This window comes from Triturus cristatus, chromosome 10, assembly GCF_964204655.1.
Source record: "Triturus cristatus chromosome 10, aTriCri1.1, whole genome shotgun sequence".
NCBI lineage: Eukaryota > Metazoa > Chordata > Amphibia > Caudata > Salamandridae > Triturus > Triturus cristatus.
Window position 1 is genome coordinate 675,290,725 of NC_140593.1, and position 19,011 is coordinate 675,309,735.

Below are 19,011 nucleotides of genomic sequence, written 5' to 3' on the forward strand. Positions count from 1 at the left end.
TGGCAGATCATCTGATAATTGCTGAAGGGAGTCCCATAAAAAGTGGTCATACCTGCCTAGCAGGGTGGTAGCACTTGCAACTGAATGTTCAGTTTGGCAGCTCCTCTTATAAATACATCTTGAAACGTGGGAAAACCTCCTTGTTTCAGAGGACATCGTTGGAGAATGGGAATGCGTATTGGACCTAGTGGCGGCTAGCATCTTCAATGGGGGGGGAGGCGTGTAAAATAATAGAAGAAAATAAAATAAAACTTACCGAACTCGGAGACGTTCTCGCTCCAAACATCATTTTTCACTGACACAGGAACCGGATGCTGGAACTCCCTTGGCCAATGCTGACGCTGCTCTCACCAGCATGGGAGCAGCACTAGGATTCGTGGGAGCGGCCTCACTGGGCACTCCACAGCGCTCTGGAAGCTTTGGCTTGCTCTAACCCAGCTGTCTAAAGACAGCTGGGTTAGAGATATTTAAAGTGCGCAAGTGTGGCTGGTCGTCACAAGACGGCCGGGCAAAAAGACATGCACACTTTAACAGTGCAATACCCTCCTCCCTGCTGCTTTCACCTGCAGCAGCCCCATCCTGACGCTCGGCTTGGGACGAGAGATAAAAAATAAAATGGCAATTAATTACCATTTACATTTTCATTTCTGGGGCTTCGGGGGGGCGTTTTTAGCTCCTTCTCCACCCTCTGAGAACTCCATGAGAGGAGATCCAAAAAGAAAAATCCAGAAAAAAGAGGATGTTCCCATTCAATGTCTAAGTTCAACATCAAGGTGAGATACAGTGCAACCTGCTCCCCATCGAGGACTGAGTCAACATGGAAGAGAAGGTGCCATTCATTGTTTAAACACAGACCACTGACGTCAACCGAAACCATGAAATCGAGACAGTCAATGTCAATAGGTCATTCTACGTTACGACACACAGAATCTGCATTTTCCATCTCTAAATTTGCTAATTGGATCAGAAAAATGAAGGCCAGGCGTCTTCCGACAACTTCGGATTCAGAATACTCTAGCATATTTCCCATTCATGTCCAGTAGTCATTCCAGGTTGTCCAGAGCGCCATACTTCTCGACAAGCTTCACTATCCCAACATCCAGTTCCTCCAGCAACACCTCCACTTCCACTTCCCTCACCTCGAGCTCTTCCCGCACCTCCTCCTCAGACTGCAGGGCCTTTGGGGGCTCACTCTCCAGCAAGTCGACCTTTAACGCCAAGGAGATCCAAGTCTCCACCACCGAGGTCCAGATCTCTTCACAGATCAAGAACAAGTTCAAGACATTACTCTAAACATTCTAGACCAGCCTCTTCTTCAATGTATTTGTTTAGATGCAGTCACAGGTTCAGGCCCAGATAGGGGCAACTACTCCGTTTGGGATGGACCCTCTCCTCGCTAATCTGATATCCCATCTTCAGATAGCGGCTTGCACTCTCAGCACAGTTCCACTCTTCCATGAAGGCAAATTGTCTCCATGTCCTTCAGTGTTAACTTTTGACTGAGAGGTGACTGTCAGGAAGGCAAGGTATACACAGACATAGGGATCTAATTTTGCTTTTTTTTGCCACAGGTAGGACATTAGGCAAACAAAGATGGCCCTACATTTGCCTGTCAAAATTGACATAAAAGCACTGTAGGTGTCCAAGAATACTGAATAAAGCTGGTTAGATTGCAATTTGTAAAGATTTCTTGTGAAACAAAAGGCCAATCTCGATGCCCCAAGAGTCAGTAAAAAGAACTGAGGTAACTGCCATCTGCTGGTCATGATGAAATACTGGGACACAGAGTCAGTTTTCATACTGGCATAGCTGCAGACTATGTGTATTTTGCCCTATTCCTTTTTTGCCATGTTTTAAAAAAAAAAGGTTTGTGAATGGGATTATTAAGGAAAGATTATCTTATTTCTAGTATTTGTTCCTATTTTCTTTTATCCGTTTGGACTTTTTAAAAGTAAATTAAAATAACTGACCAATATAGCCTTTTTGTATAGGCTGCAAAACATTTTAAAGACCTATTTTAAAACTTAGCCTTCCCAAAGGAAGGCAAAGACTAAGAGGTACACTGGAGAAGGTATATTTTCGAGAAGTGCTCAGGGATCCGCGCACATCGGCGGGACTATTCAGTGTTTATGATCATCAAAGGAGATCCCCTGAAAGAGAAAAATGTTTTTGCCTTATCCACTTCCAGGAATTACTTCTTCCAAAAAAAAAACGCTTGCAACGTCCAGGCCCAACACTAGATGACAGGAGAATGCAGAGCATGTGCATCTACAGCCACACATGCTACAACCATCCATTTACATGAAATCACTAATATTTCACAGCTTACTTTAAAGAAAAGCTTGTCTTGTATTATAACTTTCAAAAAACTGAACTGAACTTTTGCTTTTAAATCAATATACACAGGTAATAACAAAAGGCCAGTAATTTCCCACCCAATTCTCATCACTATAGCTATTTAGTATAGATAATCATGTCACAAAGGAACACAATTCATTATGTAAAGTATAAATACATCAAAGAAAGGCATATATGTAGTTGTATTCAGCGTCACTCTTTGATGCCAACTCAACACATGGATCTTCCTGTAGATTTATTTGCACCAAAGTTGACAAAAAATAAAGAAAGAAAGAAAATGGACTTGCACACAAACAGCGTAAAGTCACCTACCTTTAGTGTGGGCATGGTAGATGGCTGACCATCAAGCACAGTGTCTTCTGCTGGCACAACCGAAGGAAGTGGGTCAGGGGAGAGAGGGCGTATTCCCGCGATTACATCAGACTCCAGAACTGGAAGTGGGCCATCAAGTAGAATACCTGCACTTTTAGCAGCCATGTCGATGGCACCTTAGAGGAAAAAAAAAAATCATAAACAAACCAGTCCACTAAATAGTGGCACAGTAAAATTTACATAAAAGAAGACTAAGTTATGCAATTTCCTAGAAAGTCACTTACTGGACAAATGGTCACAAGCTGGTGTTAATTTTGGAACGATGGGACGAGAAAGAGAAGATTTAGAGAGCGAAGCCTGGATAGGACGGAAGGAACCTCTCCCTGGAGAAATGAAAAAAACATTCAAGACTGTATTTGCCGGTGAGCTCATGTGATTGTAAGGTCAGGTCACTTGGTCACCTATGGCACGCTGCTTACTTTAAATGAGGCCTGTAATTACACAACAATGCTAGTATGTACTTATTCTTTGGTCACTACCTCCTTTGCCTTTTTTCTACATAAACCAACCGGAATACAAAAGTATCAGACAAAAAGTCAGGTAGATATCCCGTGCAACACTACTTCAACTTATTTTTATGACTGATGTGCATCTTGTCACTAAAAAAGTGAGTTTTGTCATTCAAGAAATCTGCTTGGACATTGGTTTTGTGGGTTAGATAGAAAACAAACTAAGTCTGATGTTCAAGGAGCCTAAGTGCTTCTTCCAAATAAAAGCATACCTCCTGTCTCATAGCTGATATAAAACATCCATTTGGTGGTAGGTATTATCATCCAAATATACTGTCAGAATCTACGGGTAGAAAGTACTTAGGACTCAGCGATCTGTTCTCAACTCTATATTATTTTAAATAATAACTTCATGGATCACTAACGAACAGATGCCTATGCCACTTCGAAATCCATTTGGGTAATAAGCAGAAGGTAGAGTGGAGGTCTCCGAAAAGGGACAGATCTTTTCATCAAAGGAAGGACCTAAACTAAATAGATCTCATAAAAGACATACAAAAGCAATAGGACATCTAACACCAACAACAACAAAACTGCACTTGTCTTGTCCTCAAACATAACTGGGGAATAATAGGTGTTGGGGAAATTAGGCCAGAGACACTAAGGAAATGCCTCTTTTTGTATGGTCAACCCCACATTTTTTGACTGATGATGTTGGTTTTTCGACTCCGAGAGTTTACTGAGGCCTGTTAATCAGAACTCAGTGCCTTGACCCTAAAGTGTATATCAAATTGGCTGTACCCAATTAGAATTGGCTAACTTACATGTAAGTTCATAGTATATGGTACCCAGGGCATGAAAGTTAGAGGGGTACCCCAAAGCTTGCAGCACTAGTTGTGCCACCCAGAAAATCCATGTAAAAGGAGTGACCCAATTCTCCACTGCAGGCTGGCAGAGCAGTAGTGTCCTGTAAACCCCACTTTGCCATTGAAATCTATGGCAAAACCACTACTTCCCCCTGTACATCTATGTAAGTCACCTCTCTGGCAGACCTATAGAGTCCTAAGGCAGGGTGCGACATATGACACGGACAGGACATGTATTACATGCCATGACAGGTGAAACCACAGTTTCTACTGTGTAAAGGATTGGTCGCCCAATTGAAGAGTACAGGGTTACACAATGACCCCTGAGCTGTACTAGCTCCTGAACGGTGCGACCAAAGTGGGCACTCAATGTATCAAACAACACGTTACATTAATCCCGACTTCTATCTCAAGTCGAAACTAATGTAACTTATTGCAGCTTTAGCACAGCTGCAACATTGTTGCCTTTACAGGCCCACATGGAGCCTGCTCCAGGAGATAGCGTTCAGCCCTCCTGGAGAGACTTGCCAATGACACTCAGGAAGTAGAACAATGAAGGACTGAAGTCCAGGAAGGTGTTGTCTCCATCCTGCGGGAAGACACTTGGGGGTCAGCCCCAAAAGGCAGGTTTCAAAGGGGAAGCTGCCTTTGGAGGGCAGATATGTCAGACAAGGAAGGAGGGCTGTCTCATTGTTTAGGCAGATAGGCAGGCACTGGGAGCAGAGAGGGGAAACCAGTTGCGAAACGAGTTTCCCCAGGGGTGTGTAGGCCTGAGGTAACCAAACCCCAGGGGTGGGATAGTGAGGTCTGAATATTTAGAAGAGAATCGAAGACATGGCTATATCCACTTTAGTCCTATGAACCAGGAACCAGTTATTGACTCAGACTTGCACCGGGATATCCCTCTGGGGATGAGTTTTGCACTTATAAATACCATATACATGCACTGAGAGTGGGGTCTTGTCATCTTGGGAGTGGGCTGAATGGTGCATACTGGGATTGCTAGATGCCACACTCCACAGGAAGTGGTCACCAGGTAAGCGGGAACCCGATAGCCCATTGGCTACCAACCGCATCCTGCCCTGCAGGCATTATCTAAGCATAAAAGGGAAACCCTTGGTATCCAGACTTAAGATCTCTACCGACTGGAAGGAGGACAGAAGGACAACTGCCCTGCTGCACCGAGGGACCAGCAAAGAGAGACTGCTTTAAATAACACTGCACCTGCTGTACCTGGTGGCTAGTGAAGAGTCTGTGCCTGCTCAAGGAGAAGCAGTCCCAGAAAAGCCAAGAGACTCCAAGGGTCAGCTGGCTGGCGTCATGTTCACAGCACAGCCAACTGGGGGCAAGTTGGTTGCCAAAGACTTCAAGACGCTACCACCGCCGCCATGCAGCACCAGGGACAAAAAACAGACATACAGAGTTGCACTCAAGTTTGCTGATCCTGGGAATGCTGTTGGGAGAGTTGTTGGGACCCTCAGTAGATGAGTCAGTGACACAGGAAGGATTAGCCTGTGACCGGGACAGTGGGCGACTCTTAGTCCAGTGGCGACGGACTTCGGCCAGGCCAGAGAGGACCTTGTGGGATGTCAACCATGCAACCAGAAGCCCCACACCATCTTCTTGGACTGAGGAGCACCTGCAGGAAGACCTCAGTCGACCACATTGCATCCACTGCATCCTGTGAGCATCTTCAGTATCCTTCACCAGCTTGCATCAGGAACACTCCATAGGAATACATTTAAACGCTGATAAAGCGCCTGGAACTGCTGGAGGGCTGCTCTTCTGTGGAGATAATGGCTTCCAAGGACCTTGCTGGTCCCCCTGACTAGCTCCCTGTCAGAGTTGATTGCCCCAAATACTTCTAAACTTAGAAACCTTTTCAAGGAAAACTTGGGTAAGTGTCAAAGTCATTGAATTTGCCAGGTCTTGTTTGTAGCTGAGTGAAAATGCTTTCATTTATTAATTCTTGAAAAACTATTTCTCCGAAATCCTTTGGTGGGCTTTTTCGTTCTGGTGTCTAAATTTATATAAAAATACAGTATATTTTTATAAATTGTTGTCGGATTTCTTGAGTGTTTCGATTTCTTCTTCAATTATTTTGGCGCTGTTTAAATGCTTTACACTAAAGTTCTTCTGTGTAAGCATTGCTGGTCAGTACCACAGCTAACACAGATTGAGCTGAGGGTTTCGTGAACACTACTGGTTCTAAAAGGGTTGGTAAGTGTATTACAGGGTGGGGTTGCACAACCACTTCATATAATGGAACCCAGGTCCTCACAGAAACAATACAAATTCCTAGCAGGAAGAAGTTGCTTTTACATATATATTACCTGTGGAATAAAATGTTTATAACCTGAACTGTTCATGTTTCTGCTGATTATTTGCTTAATCTATAGAGCTAAATACTGTTGCAACCATTTAGTGTCACAAGAAATCCAAAGCTTAGCACAGCACAGACCATAGGAATAAATTGGTACATCCAGGCATTATTTCATATTTATTTCTGAAGCATAAAGGGTGTGACCTTAAACAAAACGTACTCAGTTTGGAGGATGCTTGTACATCTATGAAATGAACAAATAGTGAAAGCCAATGATACACTAAGTAGAATGCTAAACATAAACTGCCTTATACTGTAAAGGGCGGCCAAATAGCTTTTTTTGAGGATGGATTTATATTATAATATATATATGGATAATGTTACTTACCCAGTAAGCATCTGTTCTTGGCATGTAGAGCTGTAGATTCACATGCTTTGCATACTCCTGCCATCTAGTGTTGGGTCCGGATGTTTGCAAGTTGTTTTTCTTCAAAGAAGTCTTTCCAGTCACAAGGTTGGTGACTCCTTCTTTCGGTGATAGTGCACATGGGCATCGACTCCACTGTTAGATTGCTTTCCCGCAGAGGGTGTGAATGGAGTTAGTAAGTGTACAATAGAGATGTCAATGCATATGTATATAAAGTAAGAGAACTTCAACAGGTATAGGTACACAGGAAGGCGGGTGGGCGCATGTGAATCTACAGCTCTACATGCCAAAAACAGATGCTTACTGGGTAAGTAACATTATCCGTTTGAGGCATGTGAGCTGTAGATCACATGTTTTGCATAGACTATACAGCAGAATTCTCCCAAAGCGGTGGCTAACCTGTAGCTGTTGCAGTTGTTTGAAAGAGTGTTCTAAGTACTGCCTGGCCTACATTAGCTTGTTGTCGTGCTAACAAACAAGTTACTTACCTTCAGTAACGATGTATCTGGTAGAGACATAGTCTAGCAGCAGATTCCTTAACTTAGAATATCCCCAGGCGTCAGAAAACTTTGCGCAGCAGCACCTCTAAGCGCTGGGGGGCGGTGCCGTACGGCTCCGCCCTGACGTCGTCCATGGACGGGACGTCAGCGGAGCCATATATGCCCCGCCCCAGCGCGCAGACATCAGTTTTCGTCAGAAGACTTTTCCGCGTCAGGAGGCGAAGCCACCACCAAAGACTGTGAAAATATGGGAACAGCGTGCAGATAAAGAAAAAACAAGGTATGGTGAAAAAACATCACCAAAGAAAGACAGTGCCAGGCACCGTATGTTGTAAACTGAGGGAGGGAAAAGAACAGAGCACCACTCTGGGAGGGACTCCCTCAATCGTTAAGTCCAAAACCTCCCCCGGAGGCAGAAGAAGATGCAAAGCATAGGCAGGATTGAACCCTTGGCCTGTGTGAGCCTGTGCCACCAGAGGCACAAGACTCACCATTGAGCCATAGCTCCATGGTGAACCATCACAGCAGCCGGCAGAAAAGCTGCAACCACAATATATGACAGTGAAGGACAACCAGTCCAGAACCCAGGAGTAATGACAAAGTATCATAAAGCGTCACCCAAAAGGAGACGTCAGATCTGAATAATGGACTTACCGAATGCAGCGTTGTCAGAGACTGCAGCCGCTAGAGTGCAGGGGAGGCAAGAGACCACAAGCGGTTGAAGAAGACAGAAGGGAAGAATTAGACTCACATCGGACAACCCAGGGTAGGGGTTGTAAAGGACACATGGCATATGAGCATACCGTCCAATCACAAGAATGGGCAGAGCAGAGCCACGAAACAGAATGCAGCTCCATGAGACGGAGTGAAGAGAAAACGACACCGCGCAGAGGAATAAAGCCACCTAAAGGGAGGCGAAGGCAAGAAGCCCAACCTGAAAAGGTTGTCGCAGGACGGGGAGGACGGGCGGGCGTTAAAGAATCTGCGGCTAGACTATGTCTCTACCAGATACATCGTTACCGAAGGTAAGTAACTTGTTCATCTGATAGAGACGTCTAGCCGCAGATTCCTTAACTTAGAATAGATACCAAAGCCATACCCCTAGAGGAAGCGGGACTGCAACTAAACCCCACTAAGGTCCAGAGAGAACCTAGACGTCAATAATATGACCAAAAGAGTGTTGTCAACCAAAGGGCGAAACACAGTGGGGACAGAAGTGACAGCGCAGCCAACCACCAGACCCCTAAGCCCTGAAGAGAGCAGGGAATCAATGGGAGGCTAGGGCACCACAGCCCATCCAGAATAACACGAAAACCCCCACATGTAGAGGGGATGAGAGAAGGAAAACACCAAGCCAGAATGCTTGTGCCGGATGAAAAAAATGCCGTCCTTCGAAAGAAGACCAAGCGGCATGAAGGATCCTCAGTATCAAAGATGTCGACAAGAAGCCAGAGCTAGCCCCAGCTAAACAACTCGAACGGCGTAAAACACTGTTAAACCTGCTTTCATAAAGATACAAAGGCAGCAGGATACTGACCCCCGCCCAGCACGGGCCGACACAGAAGAAAAACACACCTAGTAAAGAAACTGGCGTGAAAAGATAGTTCAGCACCCCGCAGGAAGTAGAACTGAACCTTATGGCGCGAAAGAACGGCAGTATGCAGCAGTCGACAAGCTAACCCAAACGATTGGTTAAGTAGTATGGTGGAGAGAACGCGTAGCGCCATCACATGTACCACAGAGGAAGAGTACTGCGGAGACCCTTGCCAGTCAGACATGTGGAGAGCATTGAAAGGATGCCCCTACACAGCCCGAAAGACCCTCATACGCGGCCAGGAGGAACACCAGGAAGCAAGACAGCAGGAACAGCTGAGATGCACCCAATAGCAAGAAGGTAACAACCGCACAAGCCATGAGGAAGAACATGGCGCAGAAACAGCCTCAAGAAGATGCTGAAACCTGGCCAAACCCAGGCACTAGGGTACGCTCAAGAGTACCTGCAGTTATACAGAAGGTGGAACTAGTCCAGGCTATAAGCAACGTCTGCCATCAGTCCCGAAGAGAGAACAGTCACCTGGCAGGACAATTTAGAAGAAAAGACGAGCCTAACAAGGGAGTACTGAGGAGCAACTCACGGGTCCTAGACGCCAGGAAGAGCGGGGTTTAAGGAGAACAGTCTCCACGAGTTCGCCACATTTAAGAATGCTAGAGGGACGTAGACATCCCTGCGCGAAAGCAGCAGGGGTGTGGAGAAGACTGTTGGGGAATAAGACAAAAAGCCATAACAACCGATAACAGAGGGGTCCACGGCAACCCCCTACTTGGGAGAACAACCCAGAAGGGGCCGGCACCAAAAGACGGACCATAGGACAAAAGGAAGATTCCAAGCCATGCGAGGTAGATACCACAGCACAGACCTAGACCCGGAGTCCAGGTACTACAGTCAACAGCAATGCGGCCCTGCGGGATGCAGTAAAAGGAGGTATATGAGCCCCAGAGTGATACCCATAATGAAAACTCCACAGGAGCGTATGAAGGCAAAGGCAGACACCTGCCACCAGCCAATACCCCACATAGGGCAAGGGTCAACCCCTGGCAAGAAATGGGGTCCTCTTGGCAAAACAGACAGTCAGAGGACTTGAAAACAAAAACAACCCAGCCATACGGCTATACAGACAATACAGAGGCACCAACCGGCCTCTGATAAAAAAACCGTTCCGTAAAGGAAGACCGCAACAAAGAAGAAAAGTCAATCAGTCAGTGGCACGGCAGAATTTCGGCAGCCCTGACAGAAGCCTGGATATCGCAGAGTCAGCGTGGGACCCAAAAAGGTCTATTCCATTAAACGGCATGTCTTGGAGGCTCTCCCGAATATTATCAGGGAAGCGCCTGTCACGCATCCAGGCATGACGGCGCAAAGCAACCAACTGTGCAAGAGCACGGCCCACATAGTCTGTGGTATCCAGGGAGGAGCATATTGTAAAATGAGCCATTTCCATGCCGTGAAGGACAAGACGGAGTAACTCAGGGCGCAATTTCTCCGGAAGGGAAGGGAGAAGGTAAGCCACAGTGTCCCAGAGTGCAGAGGACGCACATGCAAACACACATGTAGTGTTTAAAGCACGGATGGCCACGCTAGAAGAAGCAAAAAGCTGTATTCCACATGCATCCAGCCACCTGCATTCCCGGGTGGGAGGAAACAAGGGCAAAGGGGAGGAGTCATGCAACCCAAAGGCCGCCTGAATTATCAGGTCCTGAGCGGTAGGGTGGAGGGACAGGCAAAGCGGATCCTCCGGGGTGGAACGGTGCCTACCAGCAATGGCCCGATCAACCGGGGCTCCGGAAGAGGGCCGTGCCCACGCGCCATGCAGGGCTTCCAATAAAGCACCCCCAAGGTGTAGCAAGGGCTCCACGGTAATGGGCTTGAGATGGAGCAGATCCATTAAGGGATCGGGGATGAGGGGTACCATAGGAGGCTGAAAGCCGAGGATAGCAGCTGCCCGGTTGATAGTCCGCACATAGGCGGCCCCTAGCTCAGTAGTCACCCTAGGAGGGGGCATGAAGCCGTCTGTAGGAGATAGTTGGAGGCTTATTCTCCCAGTTGCCATAAAGAGCGGGGCTGGGGAACGACCCGAAGGCCATGCCACACTAGGAACCTGCACCAGTGGCCCCTGACCAGGGAAAGCAGCAGCAGCCTCCGAAAAGGCCATAGCGGATACCGGAGTCGCCCGACCCCGCTGAGGGGACAGAAACAAGGAATCCGGAGGGAGGATAACCCCAGGCATGGACGCCGGTGTCGAACGGATGGACACCGGCAGCGAGGGATGCGTCGACAGCGGCATTGGGAGGTGCCGTGTCGGAGTTGACTGGACATCAACGGCCTCCACGATGCGACGTCGACCGACATCGGATGATGATGCGACGCCCCAGACGTGGGATCAGGCTTCGAGCTTGGTGTGGCTTTGGACGTCGAGCCCGTTATTGGGTCCGACATGGAGCCCGGCGTCGCCTCCGCCGTCCGCCGAGGAAGCCGCCCAGGTCTATGCACTGACTGGCGGAGTGTTGTTATGTTATGTCCATTTGTAACGCGCTCGGCTACTCGTGAGTATCCCGGCGCGAAACCCAAGGGGTAGAAGAAGGGCCCATCATACGAAAAGATGTGTTTTAAGCTTCTTTGTAAACGCTGCAAGATCTTGAGTGGAGCCAAGAGCGAATGGAAGAGCATTCCAGGCCATGCTGGATTTAACCACGAGGGAACATCCCCCCATCCTCTGCAGCTTGAAGCGCGGGACATAGGCAAAGCAGAGGGACGAAGAACGCAAGGCCCGCAACAGGACATAGAAGGAAAAGGGTCTCTGGAGATAGAGGGGACCCTGACCGTGGAGGGCACGATGGGCCAGGACCAAGAGTTTGAACTTGATCCTAGCCGCCACGGGCAGCCAGTGAAGAGAGTGCAGATGAGGAGTAACACTCTTCCTTGACGAAATGCCCAGGAGTAGTCTGGCCACCATGTTCTGGACCACCTGTAGTTTTTTAATCAGGTACCCAGGCACCCCGGCATAAAGGGCATTGGACTAGTACAATCGAGAGAGAATCAATGCACAGGGAACAGTTTCTCTAGCGGCCTGCGGAAGAAGTGGAAAAAAATTACTAAGAGTTTTTATAAGACCCAAGCAGCAGCCAGCAGTTTTCCTGATGTGAGTAGAAAAGGAAAGATTCTCCTCGAACCAAACACCCAAGTTCTTAGCGGGCTGGCCCACGGACAGGGGTAGTGGAAAGTCCTGCGGCCACAACTGCTCACGAAAGTCTGCGGGAAATTTGCCACAAAGCAAAATCTCAGATTTTAGCTCATTGCACTTAAGCTGAGCATCCGCCAACCAATTGAAGAGGGAGCGAAGGCAATGTTGCGCCGCAAGGACAGAATTCAATGTTTTATCCCAGGTGAACAACAACTGGGTGTCATCCGCATACGCCAATACCTTAGCCCCAAGATCTTCAGCCAGATGGATCAGTGGCGTAAATAAATGTTAAAGAGCAGAGGGCTAAGGGAAGATCACTGCGGGACTCCAGTAGTGACCATATAGAGAGAGGAGTAAAAAGGGGGGAGCCAAATCTGCTCAACCCGCTCCTCCAAAAAAGACCTAAGCCAGCCCCAAACAACCCCAGAGCCTCCCACCTCTGCGAGACGGGCCAAAAGAAGAGCATGTGGGACCGTATCAAATGCCGCAGAGAGGTCACGCAGAATTAAAGCTGCCCTACCCCCGGCATCGAGGCACTCCCGAATCGCCTCCACCACCTCGACCAAAACAGTCTCAGTGCTGTGAGCAGCACGAAAACCTGATTGAGCTTAGTGCAGAAGTGCCTCGGTCTCACAAATTCTGTTAATTGCTTGTTGACCACCTTCTCACAGACTTTGGCAATGGCTGGTAAAAGAGAGATGGGCCGGTAGTTGCCTGGATTAAGAGGATCCAGAGAGGGCTTTTTGAGGAGGGGTAGAATCTTCACCTGCTTCCAATCCTGAGGAACAACCATTGACTGAAGAGACAGATTAATAATAGAGTTAACTTCGAGGTGAACGCTCAACGCTACCGCAGCCAGAAGCCTGGCCGAGCAGGCATCGGCAGGGGAACCAGATTTTAGACGTCTGAGAATTTTAAGTTTCCAGGGGGTTAACTGAGCTGAAGGCAGACAGCATGCCAGAGGGGGGCGCAGATTGAACCACCAGCGGCCCTCCACGACCACCATTACCTGAGGAAAAAGAGGCCTGAATGGCCTTGATTTTATCTCTAAAGCACCCTGACAGAGTGTTACACCAGTCAAAAGAGGAGGGAGTAACGCTAGCTTGTGCCAACGGAGAAGTAAAACTCTGCACAATGGCGAAGATTTCTTTAGTGTTGTTCCTGGCCGAGTCAATGCGGGCTGCAAAGAAATGCCCTTTCGCCGTAGCAATGGCAGCATAATAAGTTTTTTGCATTGCTCTAAGTTTTGTTTTAGCCACGGGACAGTAGCCACTCCGGCGCCAAGCCCGCTCCAAAATTTTACACCCGTGTTTAGCCGCCTTGAGAGCAGGAGTAAACCACTGTTTAGAGGGCGCAGCTCTGGCAGGTCTAATGGGTCGAAGGGAGGCCACAGAGGCCACTGCCCTGGACACCCAGCCAGTAAACCCTGACAGGCACTCCTCCAGACCCCCAGACAAGACAGGCCTGGAGGTGTCCAAGGCTTGTTTAAGTTCAAAAGGATCAAGTTTCCCGAAAGCTGGCTTCTGGTAAAAACGCGCCAGAGTCTCGGCGTTAGAGACAGTCCAGGAAAAATAAGATATAAAATGGTCAGACCAAGACACTGGGCAGGGATCCCTTAAAAAAATAGGAAAATTGGAGCAGATAGGCTCCAGAATGTGTCCAGCCCGGTGGGTGGGAAGGCAGACGCGCTGGCTAAGTTGGGCAATATGAAGAGTATCCAGCAGGTCAATCACCTCCCTATCCTCGGGTTGGTCCATATGAAAATTCAAGTCACCCAAGACCAGATAATGGGAAAACCTGACAGCCCTAGAGATGATCGCGTATCCACAGGCCTGAAGAAAAGGACCGGCCGGTCATGGGGCCTGGAGATCAAAGAGACACCAAGAGGGAAACGAGCTGACAGGCGGGCGCTAAAATCAAGCACCTCGCAGCCGGCCCAAGCCGTGGTGTCCCCCAAACGAAGATCCCATAGATGTTTATATATGACAGCAACTCCACCTCCAATCCCCCCCTGACGGTCGACTCTAAAGATCCTATAGCCCACAGGAGTAGCCAGAGAGACAATGGGGTCAGAAGTAGAGTCAAGCCAGGTCTCCGTAAGGAACAACATATCTAGTGAGCCGTCCTCCAACAGCCCGGATATGTCCGCATGATGTTTCTTAAGTGAGCGGACATTTATCAGCGCTGCCGAGATCTGGAAAGGTTTAGCCCGCTCGTTGGGACGGCAGTCCTCACTGGCTGAAAAGACAGCCCCCCCCAGCTTGAATCCACATACACTACAGGCCCCTAAAGGCATCACCGCCACATCCAAAGTGTGAGACAGGCGGCAGGCCGCCACATCCATAGTTCTAGGCAAAGCACTAGAATAGGTTCGACATACCATTGATCCCCGAGGCGGCGGAGTAGCATGTCCGGCGCAGGTCGCTTTCGGGACGCTGACGGGCGCAGACGGGCATGCCTTAGGCGCGCCCGCTGCGCGTCCGTTCAGCGTGCATTAAGTACGCCCAGGTGCCGGAGAGCTAGAGCGCCAACCAGCAAGATGGCAGCTCTCGGCAGCACCGCGGGACTTCCGGTAGTGAACTAACCCCCTCACGCCAGCAGAAGTCGAATTCAACGAGGAGGTAGGGGAAATGTGCAAAAGAATTAAATTTATTTTAAAGTGCAAGTATGTGGGTAGGAGCAGCGACCACGAGTACAAATGCCCAAAGTAGCAGCAAAGTATGATTAAAAACGAAGGTAGCTAAATAAAACCAAAACGGAGATAAAAAACACGTAGGCAATCACAGCGCCACTAAGCACAAACACAACAATTCAAACACAGGTCACTCCAAGCAAGCCCCTCAGGTGTGTGCTAGAGCGACCAGGACGGTCTGGGCCACGGCCCAATTTCGTCACCTTGGCTCCGGAGTTGGTGCACACAACCCTGGTCGGGGAAGGATCCGCCGACGAGGGGCCGGCTGGAGTACCCTCCGCCTCTGTGGGGCCCGAAGGCGCGCATGGTAGAGGGGGACTCAAAGTAGGCCTGAAGAGCCCGGGAGTAGGCCTCCATTTGGGCTCGCGCCACTCCGACTCCTGGAAAAGGAGGGTATGGAGGAGGTGGCCTCCGGGCGCCCGTAGCTGACCCCTTACGAGAGGAATGGGCGCCAGTGGCACGCCTACGAGAGGTGGACCTTAGTGGACGCTTGTGGCTCCGCTGACCTTTTTTAGGGCACCGGTCGCGGGAGCAGCCTCGGGAACGACCTCCCTCTGGAGAGGGAGAGTGGCGGCGAGAAGAAGCTGGGTCAGACAGCCGTGCGGCCAACACCTTCATATGGCGTTCCCGTAGGGACTTCGGGTTCATCTGTTGACAGTCGCCACATTGTTTGGAATCGTGGTGCACACTAGGGCACCACATGCAAATAAGGTGCGGGTCAGCGAACGACATCTGACGTGCACAGGCCTTACAGGCTTTGAACCAGGAGGGCATTGCACACTGTTGCGGTACGACACCAACGGTGCTGAGAAGGCCCAAAACAAGGCCAGAAACTGCTGGTTTCCAGGGTCCGCGTTGTGACGTGGAAAAGAAGAAAACTGATGTTGGTGCATATATGGCTCCGCTGACGTCACGTCCATGGACGACGTTCGCGCCTAGCTGGGTGCCTATACCAGTGGTAAGGGTACTAGTGCATGAACCCTGTACCCCTACAGTGTTTAAGTCCATTCTTAAACATTGTAAGTGCAGTGCTGCCATTAAGAGTATATGGTGCTGGGAATTTGTCATTACGAACTCCACAGCACCATAATGGCTACACTGAAATCTGAGAAGTTTGGTAACAAACTTCTCAGCACATTAAAACCACACTGATGCCAGTGTGGGATTTAATGAAAAATGCACACAGAGGGCATCTTAGAGATGCCCCTTGAAAAACGACCTACCACTACTGTCCAGGCTGAGTGGCTGCTTTTAGCTACCACCGCCAGACATGTTTCTGGACCCCTGGGTCGAGAGCCTACTGCTCTTAGGGGCCTAAAACAATGCACATCCTGGGACGAGGTGCCAATCCTCCTTCCCCAGGATGGGCAGGGTCCATGAAGGGGAAGCTTCAAAGGCTTGCTGCCTTTGTGATTATTCTCTAGGCCGCTTGCTGCGTTCAGCAACTGTTCCCCGCCAGTTCTGACCCTCCCTTTGGGCAGGAGAATCGGCGGGAAAAACAATTGTGGAAAAGAGGTGTGCCCGCCTCTGCCAACTCCACCCCTCAGGTGGAGGAGGCGAGATGAAGAACAACTCTCAGTCCCCGCCATCTTGCAGATGGGGGACTCAACCAACCAGGTAAAGGGTTATGCCCCCCTCCCACTGGTGGGTGGCATAATAAGGGGTGTACCCACCCAATGGAAGGGAACCATTGGTCCCAACCTTTTACCTACCTGTAGCACCCTTAAATTTAGTATTTAGGGGCACCCCTGAAACTTGCTTCCTCAGACAAGAAATCAGAAGAAGAAAAGAAGGACCGAACAGCCGTGCTGAAGCTAACAAGAGGAGGACGTCCACTGACTTGGCCCCTGCCCTACCGGCCTGAACCAAACTCGAACCTGCTCCAGCAAAATCCCGGTGTGTCCTTCAGCCAGCAACCTCAAGAAACCCGAAGGACCTGACTGCCTTCAATCCCAAGGATTCTGTCTCCCGTGAACACTGGATTTGTTCAAACAACAGACTCCAGCGCCGCAAGGATCTGTGAGTTTGCACGACTCTGCACCCAACGCCCACAGCCCAAGTGTGAGTGGCCCAACACCAAGAGGAGGTCTCCCGGCGATCCTGACGTGAGATCCGGCGACCCCTGACTTGCTTCAAGGCCCCAGCCGACACCTGCAGCCTCAAAACGTAAGGTCCCCACAACCACGACCAGGAGCTGGTATGAAGATCCGACCCCAAAAGGCACCTTTGCACCCGACGTCCCACAGTCTAGGGTGTCCCAACTGACGGTGCCTAGTCAACCCCCAAGATCCCTTACTCACCTCTCCAAGTGGTGGTCGCACCCAGTAGACCTTCGTCCCCAAACCTGCAGTGCTTTTGCAAACCGGAGACTCCCCATTAAAAGCTACAGGGCTTCTGACGCCAAAACAGCACTCTGCACCCGGCCGCCCCAGTGCCGCTGTGTACATCTTTTGTGCTGGCCTAACCCCCATTTGACCTGAGCTTAAGCCCAAGGGATTTTGCTCCCACAACCCAGAGGCCTGCTAATCAGCAGCCACTAACTGGAGGCCCCCTATCCCCCATTGGATAACACTGGGCCTCAGCACTCTGCACCCGGCCGCCCAAGTGCCGCTGAGGGTGTATCTTTGACCCTGGGGGACCTGCAAGTCTAACCCCAGAATACCAACTCCCACAACAAAGTACCTATCTTTGAACCAATAACACTATTTTACTCCGTAGGATAACAGTGACTGCTTTTCTATGAAAAGTTTCTGAGTGTGGCGTTGGAAAATCTAAGAAATCCTTTAAAACTGTAACTAAACCAAAACGCTTTTTCTTACCTGTTTACAGGAGATGTCCCAGTGCAGTAGCCAGGCATACTGCACTGTGTAAGAAAAGCATTCTGAAAAGTAACTTACATGATATTTTACTAAAAATCCTATACAAAGTATATGTACTGTATTCTGAAAAGCATTGCATTACCAGTAACACTACTGTAATCAAATCTAACTGCATTTTCACTTGCAATCCAAACTGAATTACAACTGTATATTTACTGCAAAGTATCACTTATCTGTGCCAGGGTTGCTTAGTTGTAGGAAATAAAATAACAAAGAATATTTTTATACAAAAACAATTGATCTGAAGTTCAGTCTGAGTCTGTGAATTCATTTGCTGTCTTAGTGTGTACAACAAATGCTTAACACTGTCCTTTGATAAAGCCTTACTGCTCGACCACACTACCACAAATAGAGAGTGAGGTGCTATCTAATTTACCTTTGCCTACCTTTTGGGTTCCACTGGACTCTGTGCACACTATACTTCTCTATGGTATAGGAGACGCAGCGTATTGAGGAAGCCAGGAGAGGCTGTTTGGCGGCACCGGGGAGAAACCACAAAGACCAGGAGGTAGAGGGGCAGCAGCGTCACCAGCGGCCCCTCCCTCCCGCACCGGACTTAAATAAACAACCTCGCGCCTCCCGCTTCGCGGGAGACGCAGCGTATTGAGGAAGCCAGGAGAGGCTGTTTGGCGGCACCGGGGAGAAACCACAAAGACCAGGAGGTAGAGGGGCAGCAGCGTCACCAGCGGCCCCTCCCTCCCGCACCGGACTTAAATAAATAACCTTGCGCCTCCCGCTTCGCGGGAGACGCAGCGTATTGAGGAAGCCAGGAGAGGCTGTTTGGCAGCACCGGGGAGAAACCACAAAGACCAGGAGGTAGAGGGGCAGCAGCGTCACCAGCGGCCCGTCCCTCCCGCACCGGACTTAAATAAATAACCTCGCGCCTCCCACTTCGCCGGAGACGCAGCGTATTGAGGAAGCCAGGAGAGGCTGTTTGGCGGCACCGGGGAGAAACCACAAAGACCAGGAGGTAGAGGGGCAGCAGCGTCACCAGCAGCCCCTCCCTCACGTCACGAGGGCGATATATTGGACCATACTGTGACAACGCGGGACGCGCGCTGGCGGCGCCGGGCTAGGCCCGGGCAAAGGGCGGGCCGTCTGTGGCCGTCAGGGGTCGGAAGAGGCCGGGCCGAGCCACCCCTCTGAGAACGCTGGTGAGTTCAGGTTCTGCTGCTGTGGGCAGGGAGTCGACTATGGTGAAAAGGAAAGCTACAGGAGCCAAGTTCAATGGGGGGACAGGGGCTACACTGGACTCATACTTAGTACGAGCTGCAAGTGTGTTAACTGCAGAGATAGAGCGAACTGAAAGGCGACAGTCTATGGAGGTAGCGAATGTTACATCGGCTGTAATCCACAACTCCAGTGAGATCCCCGACGTTCAAATGTTAATACCATCACCCTTATTA

General features: G+C 49.5%; 1 protein-coding gene across 4 annotated transcripts in view; it reads right to left on the minus strand.

Annotated features, from left to right (window-relative positions):
• The window catches only part of CRAMP1 (cramped chromatin regulator 1), a 1,093,426-nt gene that overhangs the window by 370,455 nt on the left and 703,960 nt on the right, over positions 1–19,011 (minus strand). For all 4 annotated transcript variants that reach the window (XM_085628165.1, XM_085628163.1, XM_085628164.1 and 1 more), the window contains exons 15-16: positions 2,955–3,053; positions 2,671–2,846 (exon numbers count right to left, since the gene is read on the minus strand). In XM_085628165.1, coding sequence (XP_085484291.1) covers positions 2,671–2,846; positions 2,955–3,053 — 275 coding nt within the window. The remainder of the gene's footprint in view (positions 1–2,670; positions 2,847–2,954; positions 3,054–19,011) is intronic.